Genomic DNA, 12681 nt, shown 5'->3' on the forward strand with positions numbered 1-12681 from the left:
GCGCGCTCCGCCCCTTTCAGGCGCTCGAAACAGCTTTTCGTTTTGTTTGGTGGGCGGAACCATTCCCCTGGGGGAACGTTGTCCCTGGATAGTTTGTCTGGGCCAACGTTCAGGTGGCCTGGCACATGTGCAGCTCTCAGCGAGCATAGGTGAAGCTGAGACCACGTGAGGAGGTGCTCTGTCAGATCGCAGAGATTCCTAGTTCTGAATCCGCCCAGACGGTTCACGTAGGAAACCACCGACATGTTGTCTGATCGGACTAGAACATGGTGGTCCTGTATGAGCGGGAGGAAACGCTTCAGTGCGTTCTCGACCGCTATTATTTCCAGACAGTTTATGTGAAGGAGCTTCTCCGGGTCTGACCACAGGCCAAAGACCGGTCTGCCCTCGAATAGAGCACCCCAACCTGAGTTGGACGCATCTGTCGAGATGACCTTTCGGTACGAAACCGCTCCCATCATCACACCCCGCTGATACCAGTCGGCTGTTAACTAAGGGCTGCAGAGCCGTAATACAGGTCTGAGTCACTCTTATTCGTTCGCAGCCAGAAGCCCAAGCTCGGCGAGACACACAAGCATTGAGCCAGCGTTGGAGCGGGCGCATGCGCAGTAAGCCCAGTTGGAGCACTGCTGCAGCTGAGGCCATACAGCCCAACATCCTCTGGAATGTTTTCAGAGGGATGATGCTGCCCTTCTGGAAAGACGCGGCTATGTGTCTAACAAGGCGCGCGTGCTGTGTCGATAAATGAGCCGTTATGGCCACAGAATCCAGTTCTATTCCCAGGAAGGAAATTGACTGACTGGGCAGTAATGAGCTCTTCGTGCAGTTGACCGCGAGACCCAAGCTTTCCATGTGACTGAGGAGCACAGTTCTGTGAGACAGCAGTTCTGTCTCTGACTGTGCCAAAATCAGCCAGTCGTCCAGATAGTTCATAATTCGCAAACCCTGATTTCTCAATGGGGCGAGAGCGGGGTGCCAGGGACAGGCCGAACGGCAGGACTGTGTATTGATAAACCTGACCGTCGAAGGCGAATCTCAAGAATGGCCTGTGACGGGGTATTATCTGAATCTGGAAATGGGCATCCTTCAGATCGAGAGAAATAATCAGCCCCTTGGGCGAACGTCCGCGAGAATTTTTGTCGAGAATGTCGAGAAACTGAACCGGAGGTGTGGGCGCGGGGGACGCGCCCTCGGTGCTTAAAGGCGGCTCGCTGACATCCGTGACAGGCTGATACATAAGAGGCGTCCCGATTGCTGTGAATGGGTAGCGCCCTTTTATCACTTCGTGATGCGCGAGCGGAGTCTTTGGCAGAGTTTTTGTTATAAAGCGTGAGCGCTTTTGTGCGGGCACGAGACTTACACATAGCTTTGACGTCCCGATCGCTTTGGATGGGGAGCGTTTTATGATCGCCCTGCGTTTTGTGACAATGCTTAAATGCACGGGCGGTGCTCGGGGAGAGGCATGTGTTAGTAAGCGTGAGCGCTTGCCGGCGGGCACGTGACTTACGTTCATAACCTGACTGAACACACTTCTTATATTCAACACTCGAGCTGCTTTTGTCTGCTTTATGAGAGTGGGCTTTGTGAATGACACGGGAAGTGTTGTACTTGTGTGTAGGGGTGAACACTGGAAAGTGGGCACTTTGTCTACACTTAAAACACCATTGGCGTGAGCCGGATAACTAGATATTATACTCTTTATTAGATTTCTCTGGGTCACCGTGAAAACGGCGGTTGTGTGCAGGCGAGAGGGTTTTTCTACCGGCTCGTTGTCTGCTAAATGAACCACTGCAGTAGCCTGTTTGAAGGGGACTGACAGGGAGAAAAACTTTGACGACAGTCCGGCCGCAGCGGGACTCAGCCGTCTTTTCCTTCCCGCTGATGCTAGGAAGGCTTCGCGTGCTCGGGCTTCAGCGCGATCTTATGCCGAGGCCCTCTGGTGGGCGGCAGCCTGTGACGGCTGTCCGAGCGCGACCTAAGGCGGCCGCCTTGACGTTGGTGTGAAGGCTGGCTAGGCTGCGATGGGTGCTGAGTGGTGGCTTGTGCAGGCGGCGGATCACGTGAGCGGCCTGTAGAGGAACTCGAGCGTCGAGGCAGGAAGAGATTCATGGCCTGCGTGGTCTTTTGAAACTCCGAAAAACGGTCGACAAGCCCGCTCACTGCTGGGCCGAAGAGACCGGTAGGGGAAAGAGGCGCGTTGAGGAAGGTGGCGCGCTCGGATTCCCTCATGTCGGCAAGCGTCAACCAGAGGTGCCTATCTGTGACGGTCAACGCGGCCATAGACCTTCCGATGGCTTGGGCTGCGGTCTTGGTAGCACGGAGTGATATATCCGTCGCGCTCCTCAAGTCTGTAACGGCAGCTGGGTCCCGGCCCTTCTCATCCCATTCACGGAGGAGGTCGGCCTGTAGAATTTGAAGCACAGCCATCGAGTGCAGAGCGGAAGCGGCGTGTCCGGTGGCGGAGTATGCAGGCCTTGGACGGGAGGACAAACCTTGAGCGCCATCTCGCGGAGGGCGGGCAAAGGTGTGCTGCGACCGTCTCTTCCACAGGGGGAATGGCAGAGTACCTTTCTCAGCGGCGCCTTCCACTTGGGAGAGCGACGCGGAGAAGTGGGATTGGAGCCTCGTGGAGAAAGGTGCACTCCACGACTTAGCCAGTTCTGCGTGAAGTTCAGGCTATTGAACTATTTAAAAACCATATTGTTTTCATTGCATTCTGTGGAACATAAAACACCGATCAGAAGGAGGATTTCTCCAGTCAGTAGGCTCCTACATAAAATATTTTTTTTATTCATGTTTACCTTTCTTTGTGGACTTACGATGGCACATGAGGCCACATGCATGTAGGATGAGCTTTCCGATTTTTTCGGCCCTGGCTGCGGGCGCTAGATGGCGGCGACTCTGAAGAAAGCAGCCGTCGAGCCTGTTCGGTGCGGGCTCCTTCGGCGGCGACCACTCAAGCCCGAGTCGTTCGACAGCCTGAGAGAGGAGGCGCATCAGCTCAGCGTCTACTCCAGCCTGTGTCCGCCCGGATTCCTGGATCGAAGAGCCGGAGGATTGGTCAGAGCCTGACCATCCCTCGCTGTCCGATGCCAGGATGGAACAGCAGTCCTTAGTGGCCTGTTCCTCGGCCTCGTCATCAGAAGTGACGGCAGTGCGGCATGCGGGCGGCAGCTGCGCGTCGGTGAGGGGAGGCGGAGAAGGGGCGAGGCTTCCGGATTCTCGAGGGAGAGAATCCGGCGAGCGCGTCGCGGTGGCCATAGGCTCCGGCATCCTATGGGAACGGCGCTTCTTTTTGCGCGGTCCAGCAAAAGGTGGAGTGGGGTTGAAAGCTTCGAGTCGAGCCCGCAGGGCAATGGATACAAAAATGAAGGACAATTTTTTTGGCATCAATATCTCGAAAAGATGAATCTTTCCCGTAGCGTAAGAGAGAACCTCTCGTAAGAGAACGAGTTCATGGTAACTGGATATGGTTTTTCTGAGGTAAATGTGACGTTACATGACATTGTTTACAAGCTGTTACACTGACGTCTTTCCACGGTTGAAACACTGTTTGAGCGATTCCATGTGAAAATAAGGATTTCGATGAGTTGTACTCTATCTTTTAACACACTTTCAGATGCTCATTCTTGTTTATTTCACGCTGTAACTGGTATTATTAAGGTGGAAGAGAAGATCATGTGCGCTTAGCGCTGCTGCTTCTCTTGTTGAGCTGCGCCAGAGAGATCTCACGCCACAGCACCAAAACGGTTATGTTTTTGTATTTCGTTAGAAAATGGACGTAATTTGATATCTGAGACTTTTTTTATTTTTTATATCAATAATAACAAAGCACAAAGGTTATTGCATTTATTGGATGGGATGCGCGTTACAATGTTCCATTCATTCATCAACTGAAAACAGGATGACTAGCCTAATCGATTCTTGGGATTTAAGAATCGATATCGGTTTGTAAAAATGAGAATCGATTAAAATCGAGAAATCAATATTTTTTATCCAGCCCTAATATATATAATATTAATACAATCATGGTTAAGCGAAGTTTATCAGTCTCTTATTTACTGGGAAGGACAATTCTGCTATCCATATGATGCATATACCCTATCTCGTGTACTGGCATATTTAAGCATCATTAGCAGTAGTGCTTTAGCAACCAGTGCCAACTCACAATTAGGCCTCCATGAACGCCGCTGCCTCTTAGGTTTGGAGCATATTCAGCCAAATCCACTGACCTCAACCACTCCATCACTCGATGGTTAGACCACTGCACCACCTCAGAGGGCGATGTCTTATTCTGTTTGTATAAAAAAATTTTTTTTTAAAACTCTTTCAGTGTTAGAGCACAGATGATTAACTGAAGATTTGACTCTATCTATGCTTGCATGCTTTTTAATCTGCTATTTGTTTTACCTCATCCCCTGGCCTGCGTCTCAAGCAGTTTGGATTAAACTTGTTGACGTTGAGGACATGGATGGCACATTTAATGCTCAGATGATGGAGTTGACTGGTGACTTTCAGGAACAAGAGATCGTTCTGAGAAAAAAAAATAACATCAGTTTCAGTTAAATTATGTGCATCTAGAAAAGCACTGAACCATGGCATTTTTGACAGAGGGAACGTTTGGTCTTACCACTGTTAGATACTGTAGCATGCGGCCATCAACCTTGCTTTCGTAGAACTGATCTTTGTACTGTGGTAAACCAATGTCATCTAGCCAACCTACAGAAAATCAGGGAAGTGGAAACACACAGGCAGAATGGACTTATTTAAACTGGCATACAGAAAACACATGAAACTAGATAAACGCTGGATCTAATCATAAGCATAAGTTTATTTGATGAAAACAAACTCAAACACTTCTCAGGATACAAAATATCAGCAAACCCCTGAAAAACTAACTCAAAGTCCAAATCAAACACGGACCGAACGTGACAGTAATTCATTCAAAATATGAATCATAAATCAATAATTTTAAAATGCAGCTTTTAAATTGGATTATAAAAATGATAGTTCCAGTCCTATCATTGATCAGCTGAATCATGGTCGAAGCTCTGTGTTATGCCATGCCTAACAACGCCCCTTAGCTGTTTTAAAATCAAACTGATGGCATTTTGATTTATTTTAAAATGACATTTACCATTTCTTAATCATTTTAATCATGTTCTTAAAGTATTTGTACAAATCTAGCTAATTTATTAATATTAGTACATACGTGTAACCCAGATGTGATCCAGTTCTGAAGATTTCTCCATTGTCTTGTTACTAAAAGCTCTTAGAGCGAGTTGCAGCTTCTTTCTGTGCAGAGGATGTTTAATACAAATATCCTGTTTAAAAGAGCACAAGAGTCATCATAACTGTTGTACTGTTTCAGTGAGTATTTTACAACAGTCTATCTTTGTGGTTGATAATATAATTTATTGTGATGTAAGAAACAAACTGTGATTGGTTATTTTACATCATGTTCCATCAAGTTGTTTACATTTTGGTTATGACTGCTTTGCTGATAATATTGGGAGCATTTGAGATTTGTCAATCGTCACTTGCTTGCAAACATTCAACAAAATCATCTGCATATTACTGTTACTAATATAATCCACAGTGACAGGCCTACATAGATCTCAACAGCTAAAGAACCACAATATAAAATTATACACAATAATAATAATAATATAATAATAAAAATAAACCTTCTCAAGCTCCCGTGGGGTGGCAGAGAGGAGGGTTTGTCCACTATCAACCCAATGACGGGCCAAACTGACATATTGACCCAAACCACAGTCTTCCAGCCAACCACACACCTGCTCAGTCGACCACTTAGAGAAGGGTGTGTGAGAACTGATGAAGACAAGACAATAACATGATAAGACCAATAACAGTTCTTTATCTGTTATAAAGGAGATCATGTCCCTCCAATGTCTATTGCAGCTCTGGCCTGCCTGTTCATTGAGGGAACTTTACCGAGATGAGTGTCCAGAATCAGGGGTCCGTGTTAGCCGTGGCCCAGCTGTAGCCCTTAAGCCTCCTCTCCTGAACTGAGTGGGCTCCAAGTCATCTGACAGAACAACCTCTGTCTTCTTCATCCTCAATACAAACACATATTCTCAGATGCATGGATGATCTCAGATTTTTTGTCTCAGATTTCTTTATATTTTGTTTGCTACAATTGCTCCTGGTCATAATCAACTTACTTTCCCCAAAGTTTGCGAATGCTAGTATTTTTTATGTTTTCCTGTAACACAGGAGACTGCTGGACAGAGTCGGCTCTACAACACACTGGAGAAAGATCAGATGTGGTTGTGTCCTTCATTGTCTCTGTAATTCCTGAGTGGAACAAAATTAAATGAAATAAATAATTGTACTTATTGACTGGGAGGCAATAACAATAAAGCAGCAACATAATGCTATTTTGGTGCTATTAACCCTTGAAATCATATCTCGGGTCTTTAGTGACCCGGGACGTCATTCACAACCCTCATCCTCATTATTTTTTTTAAAGTTAGACGTCAAACTTCTTAGTATTCCTATTCCTTAATAAATTAATTGTACACAATATAATAATAATAATTTTTAGAAAAAGATAAAATAATTCCTGTTTTCCCATTTACTTTTTGTAAAAAATGTATAGGGTCGCTTACGACTCGAGGTGTGTAACAGTGTAAGTATACTTTTTCTGCTCAACAATAATTCAATCTTTAATGACTGAATAAGTACAATTCACCTTTATTCCATAAGGTGACACTGTCTGATACACAATGATGAAGTGAAGTTTCTCTAATAGTTACGGCAGGCAGAAAACAAAATAATGGGAAGTATCATCAGCAGAAACCTCAGAGATTTACTGCAGAGCAAGTACTGAATGCAACCAAATATTAGTGTCACTGTCACTTGATGGTGAATCAGGTGAAGAAGCTGTCAGCGATCAAAATATTGATTTTGAAGATGATAATAATATTTTTAATGTATGTGTCATGGATCAGAAGGACACAAACAGGTTTCAGTGGAAATGGTTTATTGAAAGCACTCAGGGACAGTCACGGATGATAGCAGGATGCCGTGTAACACGAATAATGATTCAATAGAGGAATTGGAGATAGTTGATACTCTTATCTGCTGAAGTTTGAAGGTGAGAAGAGGCTGAGCCGGCGGGGAACTGAAGACTGGATGATCGGGCACTCAGATCAGGCGAACAGGAAACAGGCTGGTATGCAGATCAGGTAAGCAGACGAATCTTGCTTGGGAGTCAGGAAGTCAATAGTACTTCGACAAGACCAGACAACTGAGTGAGGGAACTGGTGGTGTTTTTAAGGTGTAGAGGAAGTGAGTGCAGATTGCCGGCAGGTGGTGAGAGCAGGTGAAGATGATTAGTACTCTGGTGATGCTGAACAAGTGGGTGGAGTGTAGAGGTCTGGCGCTGATGTATCCGTGACAGTGCCCCCCCCCCCCCCCCCCCCCCCCCCTCCACGGCCAGCTCCTGATGGCGGAAAGGACCGACGACGGAGACAACCATGACCTCTTGGTGCCGTACGATCGGGATGGACAGAGTGGAATTCCTGTAGTAGCGTGGGATCTAGAATGTCATCCCGGTGGACCCAAGATCTTTCCTCTGGGCCAAAACCCTCCCAGTCGACTAGGTATTCTAGATGGCCGCCCTGTCGTCGGGAGTCGAGTATGTCGTGGATCCGGTAGATGTTCTCGTCCACGGGATCAGCGGGAGGAGGAGGTATGTCAGCTGCGCAAGACTCTGAGGAAGAAGGAGTGAGAGGATTAGTGTAGGGCTTGAGTAATGAAAGGTGGAAGGATGGTGGGATGCGGTAGTGAGCAGGGAGTGATAACCGATTGGTGACCTCATTGATCTGCCTCTATATGGCGAACGGACCGATGTACCTGGGACTCAGCTTGCGACAGGGCTGCCGGAGACGGATATCCCTGGTGGAGAGCCAGACCATTTGACCAGGTTGATATAATGGTTTTGCAGATCTTCTTGCGTCGGCCTGGCTCTTGTGCCTCTGAACAGCCCTTTGCAGATGGATGTGTGCTGAGTCCCAGACCTTCTTGCTCTCCTGGAACCAGTGATGAACTGCTGGAAAGTCTGACGGCTCACCTGACCAGGGAAACAGGGGTAGCTGGAAGCCGAGTATGCACTGGAAGGGTGTGAGACCGGTGGTGGATTGTTGCAGGGAGTTCTGTGCATACTCGGCCCAGGGAAGGTAACGGCTCCAGCAGTCCTGGTGGTCGTGGCAATATGACCGCAGGTATCTCCCGATCTCCTGTATCTTCCGCTCAGTCTGGCCGTTGGACTGCGGGTGGTAACCAGAGGTTAAACTGACGGACACCCCTAAGAGGTTAAAGAAGGCTTTCCAGACTCGGGATATGAATTGCGGTCCGATGTCTGACACTATGTCTTCAGGTATTCCAAAGTGACGGAAGATTTGGTTGAATAACATTTCAGCAGTCTCGAAGGCAGTGGGTAAACCAGGCAGAGGGATTCGTTTACAGGCTTCAGAAAAGCGGTCGACAACAACCAGGATGCAAGTATGGGAGTCAGAGGATGGTAAGTCGGTGATGAAGTTTACTCCGAGATGAGATCAAGGTCTTGTGGGTACTGGAAGCGGCACTAGTTTTCTTTCTGGGAGACGTCGAGGAACCTTGGCCATGGCACAGATTGAGCAGCTCTTCACAAACCAGGAGACATCCTAGGTCATATTGGGCCACCAGTAACGCTGTTGGACGAGCGAGAGGGTTTGTTGGCTGCCTGTGTTTCCATAGCCCGGAGATGTGTGGACTGAGTCCATGAGGGACAGACGCAGGCGGGTTGGAACGTAGGTCCGTCCCTCAGGACCTCCCGGCGGAGCAGTTTCTGACCGAGTAGCATCGGCGATGTGGTTGTCTAAGCTCCATTGGATGGGAGTGACAATCACGGCTGGAGGGAGAATGGATTCTGGTTGGGATATGGCAGAGTCGGGTTGGTGCAGATGGGATAGGGAGTCAGTCTTGATGTTTTTATCTCCAGAGCGATAAGTGACCTTGAAGTTGAATCAAGTGAAGTAAAGGGACCAGCGGGCTTGTCGGGTGTTGAGTCTTTTGGCGTCTCGGAGGTATTCAAGGTTTCTGTGATCGGTTATGACGTCAAAAGTGTGTTTTACTCCCTCCAGCCTGTGTCTCCATTCTTCCAGGGCGAGCTTGATTGTCAGTAACTCCCGGTTACCGATGTCATAGTTCTGCTCCGCCGGGGACAGCTTCTTGGAGAAGAAGGCACACGGATGGAGTCGAGGAGGTGTCCCCTGCCGCTGTGAGAGGACCGCTCCTACCCCCTCAGTTGAAGCGTCCACCTCGACGAGAAACGGAAGATCAGGATTAGGATAGACGAGGGTAGGAGCGGAACAGAATGAGGCTTTGAGCCTTTTGAAGGCATTGGTGGCTTCAGTGGTCCAGGACAGAGACTTGGCCCCTTTTCTCAGAAGTGAGGTGATGGGAGAACTGATTTGGCTGAAACCCTTGATGAAGCGGTGGTAAAAGTTATCAAATCCCAGGAAGCGTTGAAGTTCTTTGACGTTGGTTGGTTGGGGCTAGTTGGAGACAGACTCCACCTTCCTCTGGTCCATAGCAATTCCGTTTGGCGAGATCACATAGCCCAGAAAGTGAATAATTGTGTGGTGGAACTCGGATTTCTCAAACTTTAGATATAGCTGATGGTCGCGCAGCCTTTGAAGGACGGACTTGACATGAAGTGGATGCTCTGACAGGTTTGAGGAGTATATAAGAATATCATCGATGTAGATGATGACAAACTGGTGTAGGAAGTCTCTGGAGATTATTCATAAACCCCTGGAAGACTGCGGGAGCGTTGGACAGACCGAAGGGCATGACCCTATATTCATAATGGCCTGCAGGTATGATGAAGGCAGTCTTCCATTCATCTCCCTTCTTGATTCGTACCAAGTTATAGGCGCTGCGAAGGTCCAGTTTGGAGAAAATGCGAGCTCCACGGAGTTGTTCCAAGGCAGCAGGGACCAGAGGAAGGGGATATCGGTATTTTACCGTGGAGTTGTTGAGAGTCCAGTAGTCGATACAGTGGCACAAGCCGTCCTTCTTGCCAACAAAAAAGAAGCTGGAAGCGCCAGGAGACGTTGATGGACGGATGTAATATTGACGGAGAGCCTCCTCGATATACTCCTCCATGGCCTTACATTTACATTTACATTTAGTCATTTAGCAGACGCTTTTATCCAAAGCGAAATGCATTTGAGGATTAAACCAAGCGAGTCATCATGGAGAGGCAAAAACAACGCAAGAAGTGCTCAGAATACAAAGTTCAAACATTGCTCAGAGTAGCATAAACCAGACAAGCGAAGATTTCAAGAAAAAGGTTTTTTTTTCTTCTTTTTTTTCCCTATGTTAAGTGCTCACGGAAGAGATGAGTTTTCAGTTGTCTTTTGAATGCTGTCAGGGATTCTGCATTCCGGATGAGGGTGGGTAGGTCATTCCACCAGCATGGAACCGTGAATGAGAATGTTCTGGACAATGATTTTGTGCCTCGCTGTGAAGGCACCACGAGCCGTCGCTCCTTGGCCGATCGTAGGCTTCTGGTAGGGATGTAGACCCGTAGGAGCGAGTGAAAGTAGGAGGGAGCTGAGTCTGTGGACAATCTATAAGAAAGTGTAAGCGCCTTGAACTTGATTCGAGCAGCGAGTGGTAGCCAATGCAGGGAGATGAACAGCGGAGTGACGTGGGCTCTTTTGGGCTTGTTGAAGACAAGACGAGCAGCAGCATTCTGGATCATTTGTAAGGGTTTAGTTGCACATGATGGAAGACCAGCTAGAAGAGCATTGCAGTAATCAAGCCTAGAAATAACCAGGGCCTGGACAAGAAGTTGTGTTGCATTCTCAGTTAGGAAAGGCCTGATCTTCCTGATGTTGTGCATTGCAAACCTGCATGATCGAGCTGTCTTTGAAATGTGGTCTGTGAAGGTTAGCTGGTCATCAAAGATTACTCCAAGATTTCTGACTGACCTTGATGGGGTGATTGAGGATGAGTCTAGCTGGATAGTGAAGTCGTGCTGTAGAGACGGATTGGCAGGGAGGACGAGAAGCTCAGTCTTTGCCAGATTGAGCTGCAGGTGATGTTCCTTCATCCATGCCGAGATGACCGCCAGACAGCTAGAGATACGTGCAGCTACTGTGGGATCGTCTGGTTGAAATGAGAGTTAAAGCTGGGTGTCATCAGCATAGCAGTGGTAACAGAAACCATGTGCCTGTATGATGGGTCCCAGTGATGTGGCCTTCTGTTCCCGTATGGACAAGGGGTAGATCTTACCATGAGGTAATACAGCCCCAGGCAGCAGGTCGATCACACAGTCCCATGGCCGATGTGGTGGTAGTTTGGTAGCCAGATGTTTATTAAATATGTCCTGGAACACCCGGTATGGTGCTGGAACCTCAGGGAGCTTGTCGTGGGAGGACTTTCGATGGAGGTGGAGGAGATGGAGACTTCATGAACCGGAGTTGGTAAAGGTCGCTGAATCTTCTTGACGGTGTACAGACAGTGCGTGAAGCAGTCGTTTCCCCATTGTAGGATCTCACCTGAGGACCAACAAACGTGGGGAGAATGGAGTTCCAACCACGGGCGTCCCAGGATGATGTCAGCTGTGGAACCCTCCAGCACCAGAAACGGAAGCTTCTCTTCATGAAGGCAGCCGATCCTCATGGAAATAATTGGACTGCTGTGGCCGATCCGCCCACGACCGAGCGGTTTTCCCAAGATGAAATGCATGTGAAGAATCTGTGAAATGGGTCTTTGCCGGTTTTGAAGTCTTCGCAGAGTGGATAGAGATATCATGTTGCCAGCGGAACCAGAGTCAATTAGCAATTGCGCTGAAAGTGAACGTTGCAGATAAGTTAGTTGAACTCGTGTATATTTCATTTGAGAGATGGGAAAGTGAATATGGACTGTAGTCACCGTCGGTCTTGGGGGACGAATTGGACAGGACATAAGTTGATGACCAGCAGAACCGCAGTAGAGGCATAGCCATCTGGAGATGCGACGTTGACGTTCTTCGGCGGTTAAATGAGTGGAATTGATATCCATGGGTTCTGGTGCTGGAGGGTTGAATTAGGATGATGGGGGAGGAGTAGGCAGTGCAGGGCAGTCAAGCTGGAAAGCCGTGCGGCGTTGATCCACGCGAATGGAGCGCTGTATAAGACTTTCGAGCCCAATGACATCATCGTAAATGGCTAGTTGTAAACGAATTTCATGATTTAATCCTTGTCGGTAGGCAGTTATTAAGGCAGACTCATTCCACCCAGTGGAAGCCGCCAGGGTGCGAAAAGGCAGGGCATATGAAGACGATTTACCTTGACGTAAACGAAATAGCTGGTCCTGCACAGAGATCGCGTTGGTGGCCTGAGCAAACACTTTGCGGAAGTGACCAATGAAGGCGGAGAAAGACTGGGTGACCGAGCCATGATCATCCCACAGCGCTTGCGCCCAAAGAAGGGCTCGTCCGGTGAGGAGAGAGATAGCGAATGGAACCTTGGCAATCTCTGAGGCAAACTGTGAGGTATTTATCTCCATATACAGTTCGCACTGCAGTAGGAAGCCGCTGCACTCCCCCTCCTCGCCAGAGAAGGGCGCTGGTCGGGCCATGGGACTTACAGAGGCAGATGGTGTGGAAGTAGTAATGGA

At 48.1% G+C, this 12681-nt stretch overlaps 1 protein-coding gene across 5 annotated transcripts in view; it reads right to left on the minus strand.

Moving 5' to 3' along the window:
• The window catches only part of ppfibp2a (PPFIA binding protein 2a), a 79844-nt gene that overhangs the window by 4307 nt on the left and 62856 nt on the right, over positions 1-12681 (minus strand). For all 5 annotated transcript variants that reach the window (XM_077248186.1, XM_077248187.1, XM_077248185.1 and 2 more), the window contains 7 exons: positions 6189-6321; positions 5959-6081; positions 5688-5835; positions 5213-5324; positions 4631-4719; positions 4411-4533; positions 4169-4294 (listed from right to left, as the gene is read on the minus strand). In XM_077248186.1, the coding sequence (XP_077104301.1) occupies positions 4169-4294; positions 4411-4533; positions 4631-4719; positions 5213-5324; positions 5688-5835; positions 5959-6081; positions 6189-6321 (854 nt within the window). The remainder of the gene's footprint in view (positions 1-4168; positions 4295-4410; positions 4534-4630; positions 4720-5212; positions 5325-5687; positions 5836-5958; positions 6082-6188; positions 6322-12681) is intronic.

Source organism: Siphateles boraxobius, unplaced genomic scaffold (assembly GCF_051911475.1).
Source record: "Siphateles boraxobius isolate OS27281-9 unplaced genomic scaffold, OSU_SipBor_1 30, whole genome shotgun sequence".
Classification (NCBI taxonomy): Eukaryota; Metazoa; Chordata; class Actinopteri; order Cypriniformes; family Leuciscidae; genus Siphateles; species Siphateles boraxobius.